Source organism: Argopecten irradians, chromosome 11 (genome assembly GCF_041381155.1).
Source record: "Argopecten irradians isolate NY chromosome 11, Ai_NY, whole genome shotgun sequence".
Classification (NCBI taxonomy): domain Eukaryota; kingdom Metazoa; phylum Mollusca; class Bivalvia; order Pectinida; family Pectinidae; genus Argopecten; species Argopecten irradians.
In genome coordinates, this window is record NC_091144.1 from 34,165,556 (window position 1) to 34,191,188 (window position 25,633).

Below are 25,633 nucleotides of genomic sequence, written 5' to 3' on the forward strand. Positions count from 1 at the left end.
TGTTGAGATTCAGTTTTATTTATGTTGCAGCTGCACATTTACAGATGGACATAAATTATATCAAAACTAGATGTAAAATTCATTGAAAATAAAAAAGACCGCTTCGTTCTGAAAACTTCTCCTCATAATGTATTCTTTGGTAGCTAAATATAGCCGCGTTGTTGAGAAAACACATCCTCTTATTTTTATGTTCATAAAGTCATATTTGGTAACCAAATATGACCGAGTTACACTCTTTTTATCCAAAGTTTTTGTTTGGACGCCCGCAATATAAACCCTCAAGTTATTTAATGGGATTACGTTGAAAATGCTCGTTTTTCTGTGTGTTTGATGCTTAAAGTGGTATTCATGTGACTTGCCGTTGCTAGGAGAGTTAGAGAGTACTTAAAATATCGTTGCTAAGAGGGTTAGAGGGTACTCAAAATGGCGACTTGTTGATGGTTGTATCAATAGAGGCGTTGGATGGCTCAGTCGGTGTAATCACCCGTATGTAGTAAACGGTTGAGAAGGGACAAGATCTGTTGGTCTTCCTCTTTTCCGGAGTTTACACGACACTTGCTGTTATAGGAACAGGCATCTGAAAACAAAGTGATAGGTACACTCATCAGTCAGGTGAAGTATATGGTACAACGAGTAAACAGATCGGGAGAGGAAATACCAGGTGCGTCGGGCTATCGTTAATACTATACATGGTAAAAATGTGGCGGAGATAGGAAGTATTGTGCGCTAGGCTCTTTAAATATCACCATCCCGCTTTTTAGCACCTTCAAATGCACATTTGCAAAAATTTCCTTACACATATTAACTTCGTTACACGCTAAAGTTTACTTTAATCACATTTTTAATGATGCTAGATACATTTGTATCAATAGAAGGGTGATTCGATAGATTTTTACCGATTTTTTTATCCAGTCTAACAATGGTCTATGGGCTCTCTGGTGGGTTCAAATAGATAGAAACTGAAAGTAATTCCAGTTCCTTGTGATCAGAGTGGAAGTAAATTTCCCTTATTTATTTATCCCTTATTTAGAGGTTAGAAATGAAACTCACATGCGTCACAACAAAGGCCTTCTGCCACACAGTTACCCTGCCCCATTGTGCCACAGGACTTCCCTCGTATTAAACATGGCTCCGTATCATCGTCTTCTTTCGTACATGCTCGGGAGTCTTCTGTTCCCATCAAACACCCGAAGTCACCACAGCATGTACTCGGGCCAACACACTGTCCACGCATGCCTGGTCCACATGAGGCACACTGAAAAATACGGAGAATGGGGATTTATAAGTCATAAGGCAAAAATAGTCGGTTATTTCCGGTAATGAAAGTGCAAATTTTAGCAAGGTGCATTATTGTCGCACTGTCGCAATGTGACACAGTAATATGACCGAAATCAGTCATATACAAGTTATACAACTTATACAAATAATTTTCGATAGCCCGGGTCTTAGAGTGTGAGGAAACCGCGGGAGTGCCCGGAGAAAACCCATGTGATCGAGTAGGCGACTCCTGAGCTTTTCGCACGATGTCTGGATAAAGTGCAAATTGAACATTAAAACATATATGAAATTATATATTCACATAGTACTAAGTTGCCATAAGGGCTCAAGTTCCAGTGACCTTTTGGATTGGCCAATCATAAAGATGAAATGAAATATCGTCCAGAGCTAACATTATCTTTTTGTATATGTAGTCATTTCTCCCGAACAGCATATGTATGATGTGGCGAAATGGTTTGTTCATCTGATAGTATATCCAGCTAAAGAATACGCATCTCAACCGAGATAAGTGTACACGTTTATGTACTCCGGCGGATCTTTAAGTTTTATTGTAGTTTCTATGACGCTGCAAAGCTTCAAGTTTTTAATGTAGATACTCTAAATAAGGCATGCTAATAATGAATTTTTATGCATTCTGAGATGACCCCTCAAACCAACGAAGTCGTCCTCCGAGTCTGTGTCTCTGTTGATTTTAGAACAAAAAATTTGAGATGATCCCTGAGATGATAACCCGTGGCGCCATCTGGTCAGAATTACTAAACCTTACATGGGTCCAATTAACACTTCTGTGTTTTCTTTTCTTAGCGATGAATGTGTGCTTTAGAACTATGATATTTTTCATAATATGTATGAAACACACCATATTTCTGCCTTCGTTTCAGTTTGTCGAAATTTAAAACACACGTTGTACCTTTTCTTGGTATAACCACACGTTCATAGACTTCTTATCACATACTTGTTTACGATATCCGGAAATATATAAAAATCATTTTAGATGGGATAGATAGGGTACAATCGGTACGTGTCAAAACAGGAAATGAATTTTAATCTAAATTTTGCTTTTATGCATGTTTCGTTAATACTGTTGAAACATCTGTATCAAACTGTCTGTATCAAATACCATCATGCACATTAAAGTACGATTTTAATCAGCAAAAAATTAATGCTAAAACTAAATGTTCTACCTACAAATTTAATTCCTTCAACAGATTAGCATAAAGGCGTTCGCACGAAGTTTATGTGTCGTAAACAACATTGAAATGATGACATTAATCTTTTAAAAACGCCAACAGCTGATTATTTGGTGATTAATTATGTCTTATCGATTTTACGAATAATTTAGTTTTATCGAGTTTTGATTATCATTAAAAGATGGATTATGATCGGGTATGATTTATAATGTACGGGAAATGCCTTTGTTAGGAGGCGTACAGCGCATACGTCGGGCACGTGTGTAATTAGGTGCTGGTAGACCCCTCGGCCGATTCCGGTAGATGCCGGAATCGGCCGAGATTTGCCGAATGGGTAGATGTAATCCAGAGAGTTATTCCCTAACGAAAACACATGCTATTGGAGAAAGCCATGCGTCAGTCTGCCCATGTTGGTTTCCAGATTATCTTCAACCCTTAAAGACCCACTATTTTTCCGAAATGGCTTTTAATTTTTAAAATGGGAATGTTACACGAGATCGATAACTTTGTAGAGTCGCAAAAAAAATCAAAGCGGGTCGTCTTATGTTTGCAGCAATTGTCCTACTATTACTGCGCGATGAAGTTAGATTAAGCAGGAAACCTTGTAACCTCATCTTAGGCCATCAATAATTTTCTCTTATGTTATTAATGTTTTTAAGAAAATTTCATTGTCATTCATTTTTTGTGTTTAAATAGACACTAAACAACGATCAAATTAAGAGATGATAAATACTCCGGTATTCTGGAAGTTGTGTCCTGCCATTCATCGGATTATATTTGCCCTATTTTTCATAGAAGAACATGCAAGGTAAGTCAACACAAGACATTTAGATGTTACAAGGATTCGCTCGGGGGTCGACTTACCGCCCCAAACGGTAATCAAACCCCACAGAAGAACTTGTAAAGGCTTCGATTTTATGTACGCCATCTTGGTTACTACAATTCATTCCACAAACACTGAAGACTGCTATCCGTAAGACTATACCTAGTCAAATGCATTTGTAAGTAAGATAATTGTGTTTTCGAATTGGTATGATAATGTATTTTGCAGCCATTACGAAAGTTTTTATAACGGACCAAAAGGTAATATATCATTTTATGGAAGGCCAAACATTGATGACAAATGTGTTTCTCCCCTTTTTTGCGTAAAATTCGTGTTTGATAAACCTGGAAGGCTATGTAATATGTTTTTGTATTAAATCGTCATAACGTTCTGACAAGCAGTGAAATAAGTACCCCAAGGGATTCATAGCAGTTAACACGGGCAAAATATTAGTCTTTTGGGACCAGTAGAGCTTGTCTGGAGGTCTTTCATTCCCGTTTAGACGCAATAGAAACGCCAATGGAAGCATAAACTACCTTAAAACCAAGTATATCTGGCAATTTGATGCTTTCATATGTGTTCTAGAGAAAATACGGCATCTACCGGCGAACTCATTGTACTGTTCGTGCATGCGTGTGCGTACGTGTTACTCTTAGATCGTTAGGTTATTAATTACATGATTTGTAACATCTACCGTTTGCGGCATGTTAGATCAAGATCATTGCCATTGTTACTAAACCATTAACAGCATATGGTATCAGTTTTACTTAGATGTCCTGTGTCACTGGGCGCAGGTCGGCGTATGGAATCCGGCAAAGCCTCATCTATACTTATATAAAATTATAGGCTAAACACGAAAACTGGGCTAAATTACAATAAACCAGTGCCCTTCTTTACCCTACAGGCCCGTTTAACAAGTTGTTATACCGACGTCGAAACCGTCGAAATGTTTTGTAATTGCACATAAATCCTACGTCCAGCTAACACGTTAAAGTTTAGTTAGATGGTAACTCTTTTCTATTCATATATGTATATGAAATATTCACATGTGTATAAGGTATTCACATGTGTATGAGATGATCTTCTTCAAAATCAGTATCGAAGGAGCAGACTTGTATTAACGCCAACAGAGCGAAACATGAACATTATCGCCTATGGAAACATTTGGTTCTGCAGTAAATGTAAATCTTAGAACCAAACATTCTCGATACTGCAGAGGTTACTATCACTGACGTTATATCCATAGTAAAACTTGGGGCAACAGAACAGAACAATTAATTTAGTCCATCAAAAGAGCCAAATAACGGTACACTGCATGTGGTTGACTTTGTGGCTTTGAATTTTGGCGTTACCCTCTCTCTAATCTTCAAAGGAAGTCTTTGCAGACCTATGATTGGTCGGATTTAGATAATCTTTGTCATGTGTGGATATTCTGTATTTGCATATTACAGAGTTATCTGCCCTTGCGGGTAGGTATTGATTATGACGTCATGTGTTTGCGATCGTAACGTCATGCATTTCGGAGAAAACGACGTGAATTGCGCTCACATAATAATGACGTAACAATCGATACCTACCCGCAAGGGAGCTAACTCTGTAATATGCAAAGACGGAATAACATCAGTGATAGTAATCCCTGGAGTATCGAGGATGAAAACTAACCTGCCTTGACAAACGAGTTGTTACGGACAGCTGGGCTTCAAATTTGTCATGCCGTAGTCAAAGGACGGGCAAAAACCAATCATAGTGTATCCTCGAAATTCCAGGGGTTCCTATCACTTGCGATCTCTACACCCCTGGACTATTTCATAGTAAATTTGGAGGCAACAGAACAGAACAGGTAATTTATTCCTTTGATGTACATCAAAAGTGTCGTATAACGGTACAGTGTGGTTGACTTTGTGGCTTTGAATTTGGGTATCACTCTCTTTGTAATCTCCAAAGGAAGTCTTCGCTGGCCTGTAATTGGTCAGTTATAGATTATCCAGGCGTGGATATAACGTCAGTGATAGTAACCCCTGGAGTATAGAAGATGAAAACTAACCTACCCTGACAAACGAATTGTTACGGACAGCTGGGCTCCAAATTTGCTATGCCATAGTCAAAGAACGGGTAAACCGATCATTTTGATGGGTGATCACGAATCCCTGGGTGACCGCAGATTTATTTTTCCTTGTTAGAAAACTTACATTGTTACACATAACTGGACCAGACATCGAAAACTTTGCATTCTCTTTTTAGCAAATGTTTCTACTTTGTCTCACTTTGAGATTGCTTCACCGACACAAATATTGACAGATAAGTTTTCTAGTTGAATCATGGGGGTACGGAGAAAACGGTCAGACGACATTAAATTGATCATACATTCATGATGTATCACTGTACCATGAGGCGATGATCTTTTAACTTCCTTACGTAATCATGTTTGTTTTACTTATATGTGTAACCGACTGTTTGTTTTAGAGTAGGCCCTTAAATAGCACAGTGATCTATTAGATCAAATTTCAGCGACAGCCATGGGAAACGGAACACGCACCATTTGATATAATTTCCTCTATGCCTTTTCTGCTCTAAAAATCACCATTGATTTTTCTCTGCTGTTAGTAATTTCAAACTAGATTTAACAAATTTGAAAGTGTTGTATTTTTGTAGAGTTAAGAAATTTTATAAAAACCTTAATTAAGCATCCTATAGATAATTACATATGCTACACTGCCTACGAATGGTAAACATTTCATCTATTAAAAAGAGGAGCAGACGAATTAGCATTTTTCTTCAAATACAAAAGTTGTTTATTTTACACTATTTCCATGATTCGAAAATTTGAGCTTCCTTTTTTATTTCAAAATAAAAAGTATTTAAAAATTAGTAATTGTATCCCGAAAAATTCCATGACGCTATGTCCTATATAGAATGAGGTACCAGCTTACAACAAACGCAAAACAAATTGTTTTATATGTGTTTTTGTGTTAATTAGGCATATATGTTTACGCGATTAAACGCACATTATTGTCCAAATGATAAGTATTGTTTATGCTCTGTCGGCGGTGGAGCATCTTAAACAGTAATATAATGACTTAAAAAAAGTTGTTTCTACAGATAATAGTTTTATTATATATCTTTTCTATGATGCAAATAATCCGTGCGCATACTAAGGAATTTCATTTTAAAAAAGTGTTACCAGATCCAATTTAGCAACGGTGTTCTTGGAAACCAATTCATGATATGGAAACAAAATCACACATTTTCTGAAACAAAAAAAATCCAAACGAACACTATCGTAAAATCAATTTCCATACTAAGTTGAACACATGATGACCATTTAAATTGTACGTAAGATATGAAGCATACTCAGGGGAATCTGTTTTTGGATCCTACATGTTGGATTAAGTCACTATTTCAGATATTGAGGTAAATTGATACTTAAAGATACTCCACCGCCGACAGAGCATAAATGATATTTATCAATTGAACAATAATTGGTGTTTAATCGTGTACATATATGCTTAATTAACACAAAAACTAACATAAGATAATTTATTTCGCCTTTGATGCATGCACAATCATTATACTTCATTCAACATAATATATAGTGCCACGGATTTTTTTCGGGATGCATTGATGTGATATAACATTTGGGATTGATAATATGTTCACAATTTTTTTTACTTTATTCCCATTACAGTAAAATGAAGCATTTTATTTCACTTTTTTTTTGCCCTCAATACCTAAAATGTATACATGGTAGATATTTGACTATCCAGAGTATGTAAGTGATATAAGATAAACTGTATATTATGCGAAATGTAGCCATTGAAGTCCAATATATCACTTAATAGACAGTTTGTGGCTTATATCCTACTTTAAAACACAATTGTGATATCCATTATCCAACAGAAACCACAGACCTCACCTGCCACCGTCCAATACGTTACCTTTAGCAGTCCATTATTTACCTGTAGCTTTCCACTAAGTTTGAAATTATTGTACAGCTAAAGGTTTATAATGGACTGTCAAAGGTAACGTATTGGTCAGCACCAGGTGAAGGTTTAGTAGACAGGTGATTTAAATAAACAATAAATAATGTTTACGGAAATTCAAAATCCATGTTTTTCTTAAATATACAAATGGATATGTAAATTCCAATGACCGTATTTTCCGCATACAGGTAATAATTCAAAATGATGACGTATCAAAATATTTATCCAACCATTTTACTATAACAGACACATTCCAGCACGAAATATCTATTGGATCTATATAATTTTGGTAATAAGTCTTCTTGAATGACAGTATTTATGCACTTAAAGAACTTTTTGATTTTGTTTCCTTAGTAGATTGATAATACAAAATATACTACTCCATTCCGGATTTTGCACATCATTGTATATGATACACGCAGTACTTTAATCGTTCCTCTACTTTTGAATGTATGATTTACATATATAAGTGAAGTCTGTATTTCTAATATATATTTATATTTTCACTGCAGTCTCATTTTTTGTAACCTTACCAAACGCAGTTGGCAGTCATATAGACAATTAACTTCAAGCTAATATTATGACGTCATTATCATTGTGACGTCACAATTATCGTGCCAGCGATCACGGAAGACGGCTGTTCAAAAGGCTGTTCCATCCATGACGATAACGAATGATTATTTCATTATAGATGCAAAATTCCTTGGAATTTCATCATAAAACTGTAACCAAATGTAAATATACAGATGCGAATTCAACATGAAAGCTTCATGGAATTTGCCTTTGTTTAGTTTGCATTCATATTGGTTATGAATTCCAAATGAAAGACGTTCAATGCTTAAATTAATCACATTAACTAGTATCTAACAGCACCCTTTGGTAGTAGCCATCATTGGATAGGGAAACAATCTGATCTCCCGTCAAAATAGGTTAACATTCACAGGTTGTATCTCTAGTAGAATGCCTTGTCAATGATAATAGGATAGCGGACAATTCATGTTACTAACGAAACACTATTTAGACCAAACTATCAAAAGTAAAATAAATAATTAAATATTATTGTAAGTTAACGATATATAAAGGTCAAACAATTAGAATAATCTACTGAAGGGTCATCAGAATGTGTTAATAGCAGAGGATTTTTTAAAGTAGAAATATGAACAGGTATTGTCTATTATGCAATTATCATCATAATGCAATCTTTCACTCTCAACCGGCAGACTTACCGTCTTATCTAAAATTTTCAGTTATCAATACTATTTAACTATTTCAAACCGGATATATATTATCCTATTTCATGCTTACAAAGTCAACTTATGGTTTCAATTTGGTCTAAAAAAAACGATATTTTGCAGCATTTACATCGATCCATTCCTAATCAGGGCCCGCTGCCTAATAGAAGCTTAAATATGCTCTACCGCCGACAGAGCATACATGACATTCATCATTTGAACAATAATTGGTGTTCAATCGTATATATATATGTCTAAATAACACAAAAAAATATAATGAAATAATTTATTTTGCCTTTGATGCATGCGCAATCAGTATGTCATTCCATATAGGGAATAGTGACACGAAATTTTTTCAGGATGCACTTAATTATATCTTTATATTTTTAACTTAAAGTAAAATTAGAAGCTCAAACTTTTCATTGGTGGTAATGGTGTAAAGTAAGTAACTTTTGTAACTGAAGAACTATACTAAATCGTTTGCGCATGTTTTTGATAGTGAAAAAATACCATTTGTCATCGGTTGAGCATCTTCAACAGCTGTATAGCCGATATTGGTACTAACTGCCACGCACCTGCATTCTAAATCTATATTTCATAGTTTAATCTAATATCCCACGATGACCTGCCGGTGTATTGGGGTTATATGAGACACTAGAGAGCGCATTTCATGTGAAGTATGTATTTGTGCTTAGGTTACACATACTCCGACACATGTTTGCACTGTCTAGTGATGACCCTTGACCTTCCTATGACCTTGAGTTGAATTTATTGAGTGCGATATGGAGTCATCAAATTAATTGATATTTTACATGACAGTGTGTTTTCGAAATGCTTGAGTCGGTGATGTTACCAGTAATAAGATTAAAGATTTAATGATACAAAGGCTATTTGCTATAATTCCAGAAGAAAAAAAACATAAATTTACATGTCGTTTTGTCATTTCACGAATCACATTAACAAGTGAACAATCAACTAAAACGGAAACGAGGCTAACTATTATCTCCTTTTTCAAGATGCCAAGGATTGGCCACGTGACATGTAGCTGATATGGAAACAGATTAGAATAGGACAATACATAATGTTGTATATAGTACACAGTGGTTTACGCGTTTCATGGGGCAGGCATGACGTCAAGACTGTTTAATAAAAAAAATTAAAAAAAAACAGGTCACAGTTCTTTAGGTCAATTATTGTGCGCATATAAGTTTAGGCAATGCCAAGAAACTATAAGCTTTGCTGATTTTTTCAGATTCTTGAAATTACATGAACAAAAATAGCTATACAGAATGTGTTTGTTATAAAACTCAGATGAACGATATACAGGGACCCGCTTACATATACACGAGCTTTGCATTGGTTAGAGACCGAGAGTTCATAAACTGGTCGGAATGACAGTACAAATGGAGTTAGCTCTCGTCTCACTTGGTGGTGTGGGCACCGCTATTGTAGATCGAATATCACGTGATTTCGAACCGATTTAAACTGCTTCGTGCACTGTCGTCGATATTCTGTCATTAGATTCTATGAATTTAAAAGTACAACTATCTGTAAGTGTGTGTTTAAAGAATTTTCGCTACTTAAACCAAGTTATTCGACTCTAAAAAGTACTTGAGGACGAACCAGCCAGCATCGCGATTGATGATGTCTCGTGGGGACATTTTGACCTGTCAATCATACAACAGACTGGCAGGAAACATTGCTCGTGCAGGCTATCGTGTCAATGGACCAATAGTGGACCATTTTGTCACGTTCATGTTCATACGAACCTCTTTTGTTAGAATGTCTTTGTAAGAAATGGTACTTAGATAAATTCTCCCCGGAAAATACTATACGTATTTGTCTGTGACATTTCACTTTTGTGAAGTTGACATTTAGAATAGATTTCTCTATCATGCGATAGGGATTTTATGAAATAGAAAATTGGATAATCAAGGTCTTTTATACTCTTTAAATTTTAACAGTTGTAATAGATCATAATGACATAAGATATATATCTTAGTAAAACATTCATGTGTCAAACACATCCTATTTATTACTCCGGGTTATGAAATTCACATCTGTCATAAGATAGTGAATCTTTGAAGAGTATACTTGAGGGTTTTGTTTAGTCTATTTGGCCCCGCCCAAAGAACCCTCCAAAAGCGAGCCATTTTTTTTACAATTTTATAAGCTTTAGCATATAGAAGGTTTCTGCAAAATTCAAATGAACTTTGCTTTTAAAGGACTTATTTTGGAGAAGACATTAAATATGTAGATTGTTGACGACAAACGACGGACAAAATGCAATTTGATAGGTCACTTGATCGTAACAGACTTAAAGAAGGTACACCACTTACGAATTCACTATCAAAAACAGGAGCATACGATTTTGTGTATACTTGACACCATTACCGCCATTAGATAGATTACGTCATATGCATTTTTCTGTTAAGTAGACACAAGTATACACGATTTAACATCAGTTATCGTTCAATTGATGAGTATCGTTTTTGCTCTGTCGTCTGTGGATCATCTTTAAAAAAGCGTTATTCTTGAAAGCAAAATGAACGTTTAAATTATCATCAATAACTAAAAAGAAGCTATTTTTTCTCATTGAACATTGTTACTGTTCTTAGTCACAGTTCTCTTACCATTATGTGTCATTTTATTAAGAAGAAAAATACTTAACTACTTCATAACATCGAAAAACGTGATCTTATAATTTGGGTCTTGGAAAGATAGTAATTACGAAATTATCTAAATATGGATGTTTCGACAATCATAATGTCACGTATTTTGTTTAATCAGTTGTCATGTTAATTCAGTTCGTGTTCTGTCGATTGATGATAGAAATATAGTCCATCCACACGACCTGCAATGTATAGGTGTAGATTGGCAGAGTAGGATTTCTCATTCTATGCATGTGTTGATCAAATATCGGACATGTGGGTTCTAAATATGAATCTGATGTATTTTGTCTGTCAATCCCCTACCCCCCAGAGAGGATAGCGTGTACCGCTCCAGGCATCGCTATGACTTGTCCAACACACAATATCACATTTCTAACTGAAGGTAATTAATGTTTTGGGCGACAAATGACACGATTTTTTCACTCTATATTCGATTTGGATGGCGTTATCTGGTTGCAATTTATATAATTTGGGGACTTGTTTAACATGGAGATAGAGGGGAGTCCCCATAATAGGTTTGGACATGAGCACGTGTATTGTAATTCTATGCAATAACTGTATTGTAATTACATGAAATTACAACATGTAATTACTTAATAATATCAGCTGACTTATTGTACCTTGTTCAATTCAGTTCATTTTATTCCAGTGGACCTTACCATAAGTGCAAAATACAACATATGAAATACACAAAATGCTGTTAAGACATTTACCAGTATTGTAATTCTTTAACGTTGTTAACGCTTAACAATTTCACTAATAATTTGAACAATAAAACACTTAGTCGCGATAATATTCTTCTATAAAAATTATACTTCTTTTTTAAATATACGGTGGTCTTAATTTTGGTGTAAATCTACATAATATGGAGTCAAATTCATCTAAAGTCATTTAAATCACAACATGTACACAATATATTCGTTCTTCGGTATTGACAATAGAGTCCCATGTATATAAAGGCGTTGCTACAACAATTAACGTTATTCAAGAGAATGTTGTTAATTGATAAGTAATTATATGTAAACAAATATACAAAAAGCAAGGTATTGACAAATGAGTTTCATGAGTTCTTTTGTGTATTCAGATAGCATGTGTGACATTTATATAATATATAACGTCCATGTTATGGTAATAGTTAGTGGGATTGTAAATATATATACAGAGCTGTTCCATCTACGTAAATTTCGAATGTGGCGTATTCACCTTACCTATATTCTAAGTAATCAGTTATTATTTAATGTGAAAAAAGGAAGATATTTTTTTTATTCATTTTCTATTCATTCATATCGTATTACATGTTCAGTCAGCGGGTATTTGTTTTCTGCTACATACTGCGAGTCTGAGTTAACGAATCCATGTCTCATCTTAAATTACTCCTAATTAGGTTAGATGTTTCATAAAATCATTAATGGTCTCAATATTCCGAATAAAAGTTACTAATTATTAATAAATCTGATAAGGATAGCTATCTAATATCTTATAATTAATTTGTGCGATAACATTATATGCCAATTTTCCAACAATACATTCTAAGAAACGTGTAAAATTAATTATTGATGTTTCATCTTAAAGGTTGTGTTTATACCTTTAGACAAGTAACAAGTATTCATTTTAAAGTTTTATGTGCCATAACCCTGCGAACATATTGGTTTTATTTCGGTAATCTAATGAAATCTATACGATTTGATGATGTAACTTGTGATAATTATTCAACGACACAGACAAAAATGTATGTATGTAATGTTATTAAACAAAATTATATCTTTAATCTATAATTATATTTATGTTGTATATATATTTTAGTCTATTTTAATGTATATGAGGCATTGATTATTCGTGCGAGTGTATTCTATATTGTTTGTTCGGGGTTTTTTGGTGTGTGTTTTTTTTTCAAAATATATTTTTAATCTATGCCATTTTACGCATTCTCGTTAGTGTTTTTCTTAAAGCGATAAGAATTTAATTGATTTTTGGTACCGATACTCTATCGATTTATAGACCGAATAATCGGCGACTCGACTTCGCCTTCGGCCAATCGTTTGACCTAATTGTTGTTACTCATATGGTATCATCGTCGTCTGGACTGTATCGCTACTGTATCAATTATACTGTAGATGTCAAATGAAGAATTCATCTTTTTAGAGCATCGGTAGATAAAGGACACTCGTCAAGGTTTACTAGAGAGAGTGACATCAAGGAGGTCGTCATCTACGTCCTGGTTAACAGAACAAACTTAACACAATTGTGTATCTCATCTATTTTACCTGTTGACTGAAGTGTATGGTTTAAACAACAGGGGCCGCGGTGGCCGAGTGGGTAAGATGTCCCAACATAATACCACAAGCCCTCCACCTCTGGGATGCGGGATCGAATCCCAAGTGGGGCAGTTGCCAGGTACTGACCGCTGGTCGGTGGTTTTTCTCCGAGTACTCCGGCTTTCCTCCACCAACAAACCTGGCACGTCCTTGCATGACTATGGCTGTTAATAGGACGTTAAACTAAAGCCAAACCCTGTATTGTTTAAACAAATGTAGTCTTTAGCAATACTCCTGGCCTGTGATCTCTCTTTAATTCAATACCCGTATAACAGACTTCCTCTTCGGTCGTAATAACTGCCGATAACTCGTAGGATAATATCGTTAAAGTAGATATCTTGTGATGTGATTAACGTCAACCAAACCTCTCAGTGTGTTATTGTGGATAAGTTATGAAGAAATCATGTTTGTGACATAATGTATAGTACTGTATGATGTGTAATATAAAAACACGACAGCTATTTTAACCGTAAATATATACGGGAATCAGCATTGTGTTACAAACCTTCAGTACAGCTTTATACTTGTCTGTGCTATTGCATGAGACCCAGAAGGATCAAAACGATAGACCTGTACTTGTTGTAGCATTGAGCTATTGTTGCGATAGTCTTTTGTGATCTTCGAAATGTGAAAATAAATATATACATATGAGAAAGTGAGGGTAATAAATAAAAGGAATACAACCAGTTACGTGTCAGTGAACGGTTCATGTTTTTGATAAAGGTTGTTTTGGCTAGAGGCTAAAAATAGGAATCACTTGACGTATATAGATATAGAAGAATAAATGAACTAGCATATATTTGTTAAGGTTGAAGAATGAGGGGAAGGATGGATAAAAGGATCTACGAATAAATTAATAAATGAAGGACGGAACGATTAAAACCAAAAGAGTAGATGAAGTCAATCAGCTTTAATAATGGGTCAATATCTCGTAAACATCTCCTTTTACAACGACATAATTGAGTAAATGATAAGAGCCGCAAGACTCACAAGAAAATGCAAAAGGTGACAAGGTATCAAGAAAAAGTAAAATGTAACAAGGTCTGTCTCTAAAACAGTAACAAGATCTGAAGAATTGGTGAGAAGTAACAAGGTGCCCTTTTTGCTCTCCGGACACACATACTATAGGTCACCACTGATATTCAAATTTTTATATTTTTATATTCTTATCATCATTCCCTGAATCATACACCAAACATTAATATTTGTTACCGTCCATTATCATATAGAGCCTTTAACTGTTGATGAGCCATAGAGAATACCAAACCGTTTCCGAAGAGTTATGCATATGCGTTTCGTACTTCGCTGCCAATGTGATCATGGTTAAATATATTCTCATGTTGAGTTTGAAAAGGTTGTTATAGACAAGTTGGAATCTGACACCATAACGGGCTCCAGGCCGAGTTAATGAGCCGTATATATGCCAACTAGCCATTAAACAATGCTCTAGCAGAAAGCGACACCTACCGTTTCACTCCCGAACTAATTATGAGGTGATCATGTATCTGAATATGACGGAACGCATATATCAAAACATATCTCGTATTCTGAAAGCATCCATCATCACCAAATCAGATACGTGTTTTATTAACCATTGGCATATATACGGGGAATCCATGATGGTAACTTTGGACAACTATAATTACCTTATGTACCATATCAAAATAATCAGATAGAAATGCTACACCATATGTTAAAGATTATTTTGATTTCACATAACCAAAATCCGGTGACATGATATTCCAATTGTCCAAATTTGAAATAGGCCTAGTGGATATCCGACGATAAGTGAGATGATGTTGGCGGCAATTCTCAATACAAATCGAAGTGACTATATCTTTGGACATTATTTTGATAGGATCGCGTTTCTCGATTATAATTATAAATATATTAATTAGTGACAGAAGCTAAAAAGTTACATATTGGTTTACTGGTTTTGACGTTCAGCCGGTACCAGTGTTTTGATTTAAGTGCTAGTATACATACACTTTTGCGTGTGAATATTACTTTAAAATCATTTTTGAATTTCTCCCAACGCTCCGTTATCTGTTTTTGAGATACAATGTCATGGCAACCAGCTATATGATAATACAATATTTAGAAGAGGTGTAGTGGTGAAGCCACTCGCCTTTCATGAAGCCGATCGCGGTTTGATCCCCGGCACGGACTCGAACGGGTCAGGGGTCAACTACGCGATCAAGCGGATTTCATCCGCACTCGAGCGCTTACATCTGGGCCATGGGAAGTGGTTTGTATAAGTTGTTTCGCCACCGCCGTAAATGAATTCAGTTTATTATTACAACGGGTTTCAAGTAACAATTAGTTTAACATCGAGCTAGGGAATGAATGGATTTCAAGTAAAAATTTGTTTTTCAATATCGAGCGAGGGCAATAAGTAGTTTAAAGGAACAACTCTTTGACATCGTGCGAGGTAAAGAAGGAGTTTGAAGTCAGAACTGTTTTAATATCGTGTGGAGGAAAGATGGGGCTTCGAGCCACGCCTTTTTAACATCTAGCGAAAGAATGAAAGAAGCAGTTTGAAGTCAGATAATTTTATATTGAGCGAGGGAAAGAAGGAGTTTGAAGTCAGATCTTTTTAATATTGAGCGAGGGAAAGAAGGAGTTTGAAGTCAGATATGTTTATGTTGAGCGAAGGAAAGAAGGAGTTTAAAGTCAGATCTTTTTAAAATCGAGCGAGGGGAAAAGTAGACCAAAGCAAAAACATTTTACCAGGAAACGCGACAATTCAAGTAATAGCATTAACGAGCTCTAAAATGTATTATCTCCTGTGATTCAAAGTAATATGTGTCTTCAGTATACCCACACTAAACAAAGACGTGTATCTTTTTCATTTTTTTGTCAATAACAAAGAAGATGATAGCATGGTAGTGGGCATTAAAGTATCCTAGAAATCAGAAATGATACGTACTTGAATTGTTGTATTATAAAAACAACCCATCAAGCCTTGTGGTAATAGAAGCAGTCAGACTGATACATTTAAATTGTGTTTTGTTATTTCGTCCTATTACAAGTTACGTAATGAAAGTCAATTATATGGCAATTAAACGTCGGGATTTCACTGTACACGACAAATATTAATAGTGTGAAGTCGAGCTTCAGTTGCTAATTAGTACAACAATGTATTGTTTGTCATACTGAAGCTAATAACAATGTCATTTTTATATACAATATAATAATACAGATAAGAAAATCTGTGAAATAAATTTCATCTGGAAAACAAATCCCAAATATACGCATAAATTTAACAAAACAAAACAAAATAAATAAACAATTATGAACGTTGATGCAATTTCGCACGTAATATACAGGTTTATATTTTATATGCTTTGCGAGGCCCTTATCCAAACATGGTTTTGTGTATCAAAAAGAATAAAGAAAATACATAAATTCCAAACGTAATTCATACGTAGGTGTTCGGAAGTATCATAAATCTCAAAAACAATAAAACCATCATGGGGATTTTATGCGAAAGCATCTTAGTAGAAAAACAGCGATATTTGACTGATGTGGATTTCATGGAATTTCTTTCAAAAATCGTTGGTTACCTGATGTATGTTTCAAGAACTATCATTTAAATGGTGACAAATATCGATAATTGACTGATGTGAGTTTAAAGGACTATCATTTGATTGGTATCAAACATCGATATTTGACTGATGTGAGTTTCAAAGACTATCATTTAAATGGCGACAAACATCGATATTTGACTGATGTGGTGTCAAGGACTATCATTTGAATGGACACAAACATCGATAATTGACTGATGTGAGTTTCAAGGACTATCATTTGATTGGTATCAAACATCGATATTTGACTGATGTGAGTTTCAAGGACTATCATTTAAATGGTGACAAACATCGATATTTGACTGATGTGGTGTCAAGGACTATCATTTAAATGGCGACAAACAATGATAATTGACTGATGTGCTTCAAGGACTATCATTTGATTGGTATTAAACAATCGACATTTGACTGATGTGAGTTTCAAGGACTATCATTTAAATGGCGACAAACATCGATATTTGACTGATGTGGTGTCAAGGACTATCATTTGAATGGACACAAACATCGATAATTGACTGATGTGAGTTTCAAGGACTATCATTTGATTGGTATCAAACATCGATATTTGACTGATGTGAGTTTCAAGGACTATCATTTAAATGGTGACAAACATCGATATTTGACTGATGTGGTGTCAAGGACTATCATTTAAATGGCGACAAACAATGATAATTGACTGATGTGCTTCAAGGACTATCATTTGATTGGTATTAAACAATGATATTTGACTGATGTGAGTTTCAAGGACTATCATTTAAATGGTGACAAACATCGATATTTGACTGATGTGGTGTCAAGGACTATCATTTAAATGGTATCAAACAGTGATATTTGACGGATGTGAGTTTCAAGGACTATCATTTAAATAGTACCAAACAATGATATTTGACTGATGTCAAGAACTGTTCACACATGTAGCAGTAAGATACATGACCACTGACTGATAAACATGTAAGTTGCTAAAGCGATAGCATCATCGATACTCCAGGGGTTATTATGACTGGTGTTATATCCAACCATGAGCTACCTCATAGTAAAACAGAAGTCTATTCAGAAGAAAAATAAACTGATAAATCATAGACCTGCAGAAATTTCCTTTGAAGACTACAAAGAGAGCAACACCTAACTTCAAGCCACATTTTCAACCACAGAGTACCGGTATTCGTTTGGTTTGATGGACATCAAAGGATCAAATTACCTGCTTTTTCTGCTGCCTTCGGTTTCACTATGAGATAGTTCAGGGGTGTATGTAACGTCAGTGACACTAACTAACACCTGGAGTATCGAGGATGAACCAACAGAGGGAACTGATAAAAACATATCTTTGTGGTGGTATTAACACTATCGAGCAGCCCTATGATACCGAATATAACTGTATATTATTTTCAATGAGAGGGAGAAATTGTGCCAAACTATTTTGTACTGTGTGATACCACACCGAAGATATGATAAACATACTGCTGCAATCACATATTAAACTCACTTATGATATACATTGAAGGTATTCAATTTTCAGAAAAATAAAAATCTTCAGGGGATGAAGTGCTTACCATAATTCAGAAAATAAACACATGTGATCCTTAATATGGCCTAAAGAAATATCACGTATTTATTATTGGTTATAAGAACTAGTACAAATAGTCCAAAATAATCCACCAAATCTTATGATTATTATTTATCTATAAATCAACTTACATCAACCCTTCTCCTTCTGAATAAAAGACAAGCGAACCCATGGTTGATAATGAATTAGAGGACGAAATACAATGCTTGTTCAGTGGTGCGCCAATCAGTGAAACAAATTCCACTTGTACATATCCATGGCGCGAATCTTAACGAGAATCCTTATAAACGATTTTAAATTTCATTTTCGACCGGGTCTTTTTCGATTTTTCTCTTTTCACTGAGTCGTGTTGTTTTTATTGGGTCATGTGTTTGTGGTATATCCTGTATCCCACAAGTTACATCCAACAAGTCAAAATGTGAAAATGAATCCATAGATAACAACACGACATCTCACTAACATTGATTCGTTAAGCAGTCATAGGTCTAGTTCAGAAAGCAATACAAGAACGCGTGTGACGTTCTTCAAAGCAAAGAGTGTGACAAGTATTGCATACGTGATAGACTGAATCGACACAATAAATTGCTCATTTTTTTCTGATTGTTCATATTATCCTATATTTCCAATATCCACTATATTTTCATTCCATTTCATCTTTCTTGTAACAAGCAAACCAAACCATGACGACACTCTTTATAACGTCGCATGTGATTGGTTGATATTGCGGCGTAGTAATTTCTCAGAGAAAAGAGTTCATCAATTAAAGCGGAATTACACATTAAAAGATTAAATGATAAGAATTAACTTGAATCGCTTTAAGTGGAGATATAACATAAAAATCTCAGTGTACTCTCATCATAAATCGCGTTTATTTAGAGTACATGTACATACATCTACATGTATTGTTTTGTGTAAATCTTTAAACATATAAAGTATATTAAAATTAATCCTTAACCAACGTCCCATAGATTTTTCTGTTTCTTCCATTGTTTTGTTCTGTTTTGTTGCTTTTATCGTCTTAGTTATAATTTTAAATTTGTGTGATATTTCCTGTATCTAGATCACTTCGGGAAACGGGTTAGATTAGGAAATTGCAACACTTTCAGAACAAAACAATGTTAAGGTCATTAATTATCTGCTCTTCAGTGGATTTCGTTACAAGATGTGTATTGGATAGTTACAATGTCATGGTATGGGTATAATGTATGGATATGAGAGGTCGAAGGTCAATCACAATCATCATCTGCTGTTATTGTCGTAATATTCGAAAAAATTGTTTTTCATTTTTTTTTTGTTAATTTTACTTAGAATTTTTAGTTATCTGTTGGGTCCGCCTTAGCTTTAAGATTCCTAATATTTCCAGTTCGAATCGGACGTGGAGTTCTTTTTGGGTACTAACTGGAAAATCGGAGGTTTTCGTCGAGAATTCAGACTTTCACATCATAAACCTGGCCCTGAATGTAAACAAGAGTTCAAGCTTACAAACAAAACCAACCTCCATTTGTTACCAAAGTTCACGAACAAGTCAGAAAAACGTCTTTGTCATTACAAAATATAATATGAATAGATCGTTTAATGCAAGTTCGTATCTACACCATTAGGTTTAATTCCTATAAATAACAATATTATTTCAGCATGAGAAATGAACCGAAAATAGTGTCAATTTACTCCGGATATTGCCACTACATGACTTAAAAGAACGTGCCGAGTTGTCAAGGTCGACATTCGATTTCAATTCCGGTGATCCAGTAGTGTAATTAGATATTCATCATGCTTTGATCATGTGCTATTGGACATGCGCGTTCAATTATCGTGAAGGCGGATATGTGGGAAAAATGGCGTAGTTAATTACCTCTCTTTTGTTCATAAAAAAAATAATCTAGAAATTGCAGGTGGGTGTGTATGTTTGTCATTTATTGCTGTAAAATTAATATTAATCATAAGATGGCAGTTCATATGTGGTTTTACAATGATTACAAACATATTAACATACATTCTTGTGGAATTGCATTTTTAAAGCAATTAAAAACCTTACATTCTACGACCTAAGCAAAATTCAGACAAAAATAGACGTTTCACGTGGTCGAATAATTAGTGTCTCGTGAAGTTTAATAGATAATAATATTTTGCATGTCCCACTAAACGACAAGTGTCATTCATTTAAATCTTATCTTTTTAGCATAACTGGATTGTTCAGCCCCGTCATACGGCCAAATCATACATATTGTAATATACATGTCTTATCTTTATGACGTCATAATAAATCTATGACGTCGCATGATTGTCTCGGTAGACGGAAACGTCACATCTAAGCCGGATTTTGTCTGCCTCATATAAAAATGAAATTAAAAGATGTTCCTATATTTCTAGTAAATCAAATATTAGTTATGTGATAAATGTGATCTTACACTCGTAGCTACGTAATATCAAACTCGTTAAATAATTTGACGCGTTGGATTTTTTTTTATATTATCCAGCCACTTGTATAGAATACTATTTAAAAATGCTCCACCGCCGACAGAGCATCCTCGATACTCCAGGGGTTCCGATCATTTACGATCTCTACACCCCTGGACCATTTCATAGTAACACTGGAGGCAACAGAATAGAACAGATAATTTAGTCATACGATGTACATCAAAAGAGCCGTATAACAGTACACTGTGGTTGACTGTGTGGCTTTGATGTTAGACGTCGCTCTCTTTGTAGTCTTCAAAGGAAATCTTTGCTAGGCTGTGATTGGTCAAATTTTTTCCGCTGAGCTGCTTCAATTTCACTATGAGATAGTCCATGGGTGTAGAGATCGTAAGTGAACGGAACCCCTGGAATATCTAGGATGCCGACAGAGCAAAATAATATTAATCATTTAGTCAATAATGGGTGTTTATTTATGTATATTTATATAAAAAAGTTTATAAAGAATAATTTGTTTTAATTTTGTTTCCATGCAATCGGTACGTCATTCCATGTAAGACCTAGTGTCATGATTTTGTTCGGGATGCAATTAATGCCTTGATCTTGAGGTAATAAATGATAAGCTCAAACTTTTTCAATTCTAGTAATAGTGTAAAGTAAGTAACTTTTGTTACCGAAGAAAAATACTAATTCATCCGCTCCTTTTTTATATATAAAAATTATCGTTTATCGGTCATATTTAAACATCGTAGACCTATATGCATTTCAAAGTTCGAATGTAAGGAAAACGTCTTATTATCAGAATTATTTGTTCCGCCATGAAATACGTTTGCGAGTAATATCTTTTGAACACTATACGGCTACGTATGGGTGTCACGTGACATGCAGACCTTTTGTCAAATATCGGTAATATCTATTAAACTCTATACGGGTACGTGTAAGATACTTTAAAAAGGTGTAAAAACATTTATACCATAACTATGGATGTTTTACATATGAAAAATCATGTGACAAACTCCAAAGCAGTTGGTTATCGTTTATGTTTACACACCGCAATGTGTACATCTCCAACCTGTCTTAATTCCAATGGACATTCAACTTTGCACTTCTTTTTATAGCGCATTTCAATATTGCATTTACATTGTAACAGGTAGTTGATTACTCAAAGTAAGTATTAAATACAAGAATATAGGCTTTCTAGTTATGCACTATACTTGATGGCGGAAAGATATTATAATTATAACGCAGTTTATGATGGCAAGCTTCCCTGAATGTAGAGTTAAAGTTATTGGATAAACAAGTTCCCGAACGCGTAACTGTCATTTATCATGGTAATCTAATTTCTTATTAGTTCATTTTCAAAATTTGGAATGGCGCTCGCTAAAGCTCGTCTCTTTTAAAAATTTGGAAATAACTAACTTGAGTTTGATAACATGGTAAACAGCAGTCACTTGTTCGAAAACCTATATTTCCTAACGCATAACTCTTACTTGCTTCATCTAAACTGTCGTTAGTTCAAGCTCGTGTCTGATCAAAATATGAAGCTCGAGTTTGATCAACATTATAAGAAATGTTGAGGAGCTACTAACTCAATTAAAAAAACTTTCTGTAATATAAATTTCAGTTATTACCCTCGTTGAGATTTTTTACTATTATTGACATTAATATATTTTCTGATGTAAGTGTCCTACTGATATCGACGACATGGACAAAAACACAAATTTTCTGTGTCCTTGATTGCTTTATTCCCAAGGACCGTTATACAGGGCGCAGGGGATAGTCTTGTGGTCACTAATAGTAGTATCAGCCTCGATATGGCTGGACATGTTTTATTTATACATATTTTATATTTGTGTATAATGATTATGTATATTTATGATGAACAATGTTTACGACACTTGGAAACAATACATTATTATACCATTGTTACCTTTGGCTGAACACCATTGTTAAAAATATTCGCTAATTCCGGCGCGTTGTGATTATTTAAATTCAAAATTTGTGGCTGTGCAGCGTCATAAAAACTGTGATGAAATTTGAATGAGGAACTGTCAATAGCTTTTGAGACGATATTTAAAACAGTTAAGGGTAGGTGACTCTATTATTAATTCTAATAGGAGTACCTTTACTGGTATCGTTGATGTCATATGAGGCTAAACTCTATTAATTTACATAATAAGACTGATTTGTATTTGTATCTTACAAGGTTTAACATTAAATAAGGGAACATGTTTCGTCTTCCAATTCACCTGTTATCTTAATGTTATCAAAACAAAACGGAGTCAAACGCCTTTCCATATCTGTCAAGTTCTTATCGAAGCACTTGACATGTGCGCGGCTGCAATACGAGGCTAGATTTTACCCCGCCAACAAATCCTCCTTCGCGTATTTATAAGGCTTTGTAGCTGCTGTATGGGGGTACTCAGCGGACATAACGATGCGACCATGTTGGTGATCATTGGGATGCCGTATTTACTTTACACTTGAAAACAACAGGTAGTTTAAACCTCTCAAATCTTTGTCAGCACAGGTCGGGCAGGTTTGAACTATTATCGGTTAGAAATATCGATCGTGACTACAAAATAAGATATATTAGTATATTTCAAAATCCCGTATAGTGATATTCCATTTTTTTCGTAACGGAATGTGAATATTTGATCAACAGTCAGGGTCATATAAAATTTTATTGATCAAAGGCAACAATATTATGGTCTAACTCTTAAAACATGTTAAGGTAAAAAGTAGTCACGTGCAATACTAAAATCAATCGATTTCACTATAGGCGTTTAAAAGGTTGTGAATGATAAAAATGCTTTTCAGTTAAAACAAATCGCTACCTCGTGAGAAATGTTTACTGTAAGATGGTAAAAAAGAGACAACGAAGAAGAAGATACGGAATAAAATGTTAAAATGGTAAAAAATTAGACCAAGAGTTTAGAACAACAAAAATGGAAAAACATGGAATGAATGCATGAACCGAATATATTTCAATCTCGAAATACCTACTTGGCATATGCCATTGATCGTTATTACTTGGATTTTTCGCATTTATTTCAAATATAAAATGAAATAACATTCCCGTTTTTATCCAAAAACTGGTAATATTTTGGCCAATCATCGAATGCCCTGATTATCAGTATCTTTAAATTTTATCGTAAGTTTCAAATGTGAACATTTTCATTCAAACTCTTTCTGATTTTGATGGATTGATGCACGTAGAATAAAAACATAGTTGGATATTAACAAACGTAAATAAATAAAAGCGATAGCCGTTTTATTCTACACTTTCTCGTATAATTTCCAACAGATTCTAAAAACTAGTCTCGTTAAAATCAAACGATAGCATAAATCATATTTGATTTTCTTTTTAAGTATCGTCTAGATCTTTTTGTAGAATATTCATTGCGATATACGAAAGAATCGCCATTTCAAGATAACAATGAAAGAAAAACTCCCCTATATCAACTGATATTGGAAGTGTATCAGGGTATATCATTGTATACACTTTTCTTAATGGCCCACTACCTTTCCAGAAACAAACAAACAAACACCAAACAAATGTAAGATTACCTGCGTAATATGTGATAAATGTCGAGATCCACTTTGGTGATTTGCCGTCTGGCGCTGTAATAATCAACTACACTGTACCGTGCGGTATTTCGGACGACGGCGGGAAACATAAGGCGACCGGTGTTATGAAAATTAACATTTTATCTATTTTAATTAAACTTTTTTTCGACGATGATGATGAGTGTAGTATTAACGGTAAGTTAATAACTTTTGCAACTCTACAAAATTATTGATCAAGTTTTACATCCCCTTTTAAAAAATTAAAGCCGTTTCGGAAAGGTAGTGGGCCTTTCAGGAACATTTTTGTTTTATCCCGAAAGCTTCCCAGCGTTTCTTACCTCGTGTGTTGCACGCGACATAATGCCCATACTCCTTTTTCCTCCCGGGGGACAGTTCCTGATGAAGCAGCCTCTACTGTCTATAACCAGTCCACACAATAAAACACAGGCAAAACACAGGCGACCAGACAAGTATATATTCCATTCCATATTTGTAGTTTGCGAAAGTTATATGAGAAATACAAATTAGAATATTATAATAAATGTTTTAAAGAAAATACGAGAACAACAGCAATATCCCCCAAAAGTCTAATGTATACTTTTGCACCACTTTTGGTAATCCCAGGCGTTCTACCTGCGTTGATTGATCTAAGTTTACCTTGTAAATGATATCCTCTGTTCTTGTCTGCCTTTTAACGAAGATACGGTGCGAACAGAGAAGCGGCGGACGATAGCTAGTAGGCACGGTATTTCGGGGTATATGTAGTATAGCTAGAGGCTTCGGATCGATAGGCCTACCTTATTTCTGACGCCTCCAATAGTTTTAGGTACGTGTGGGAAGTGTCACGTGGCATACAGACCTTTCGTCAAATAGGGACAATGGGATGGGTCCTAGATAGAACCATAAGGGCTCTGTTATTGGTCAAGCACGCCATTTATGAACTCTTCTGGTGTTAAACGAATGATGAAATCACGTGGAAGTGACGAAATTACATTTATTGTGGATTG

The 25,633-nt window shown here is 34.8% G+C and overlaps 1 protein-coding gene across 1 annotated transcript; it reads right to left on the bottom strand.

Annotated features, from left to right (window-relative positions):
- LOC138335380 (terepressin/terephysin-like) lies at positions 1-25,366 on the bottom strand. Its single transcript, XM_069284438.1, has 3 exons — positions 24,965-25,366; positions 1,051-1,255; positions 1-577 (listed from the first exon to the last, which is right to left on the bottom strand). Exons 1-3 carry the CDS (start codon positions 25,112-25,114, stop codon positions 468-470), a joined length of 465 nt encoding a protein of 154 aa, XP_069140539.1. The 5' UTR covers positions 25,115-25,366; the 3' UTR covers positions 1-467.
- Positions 25,367-25,633: the final 267 nt, after the last annotated feature.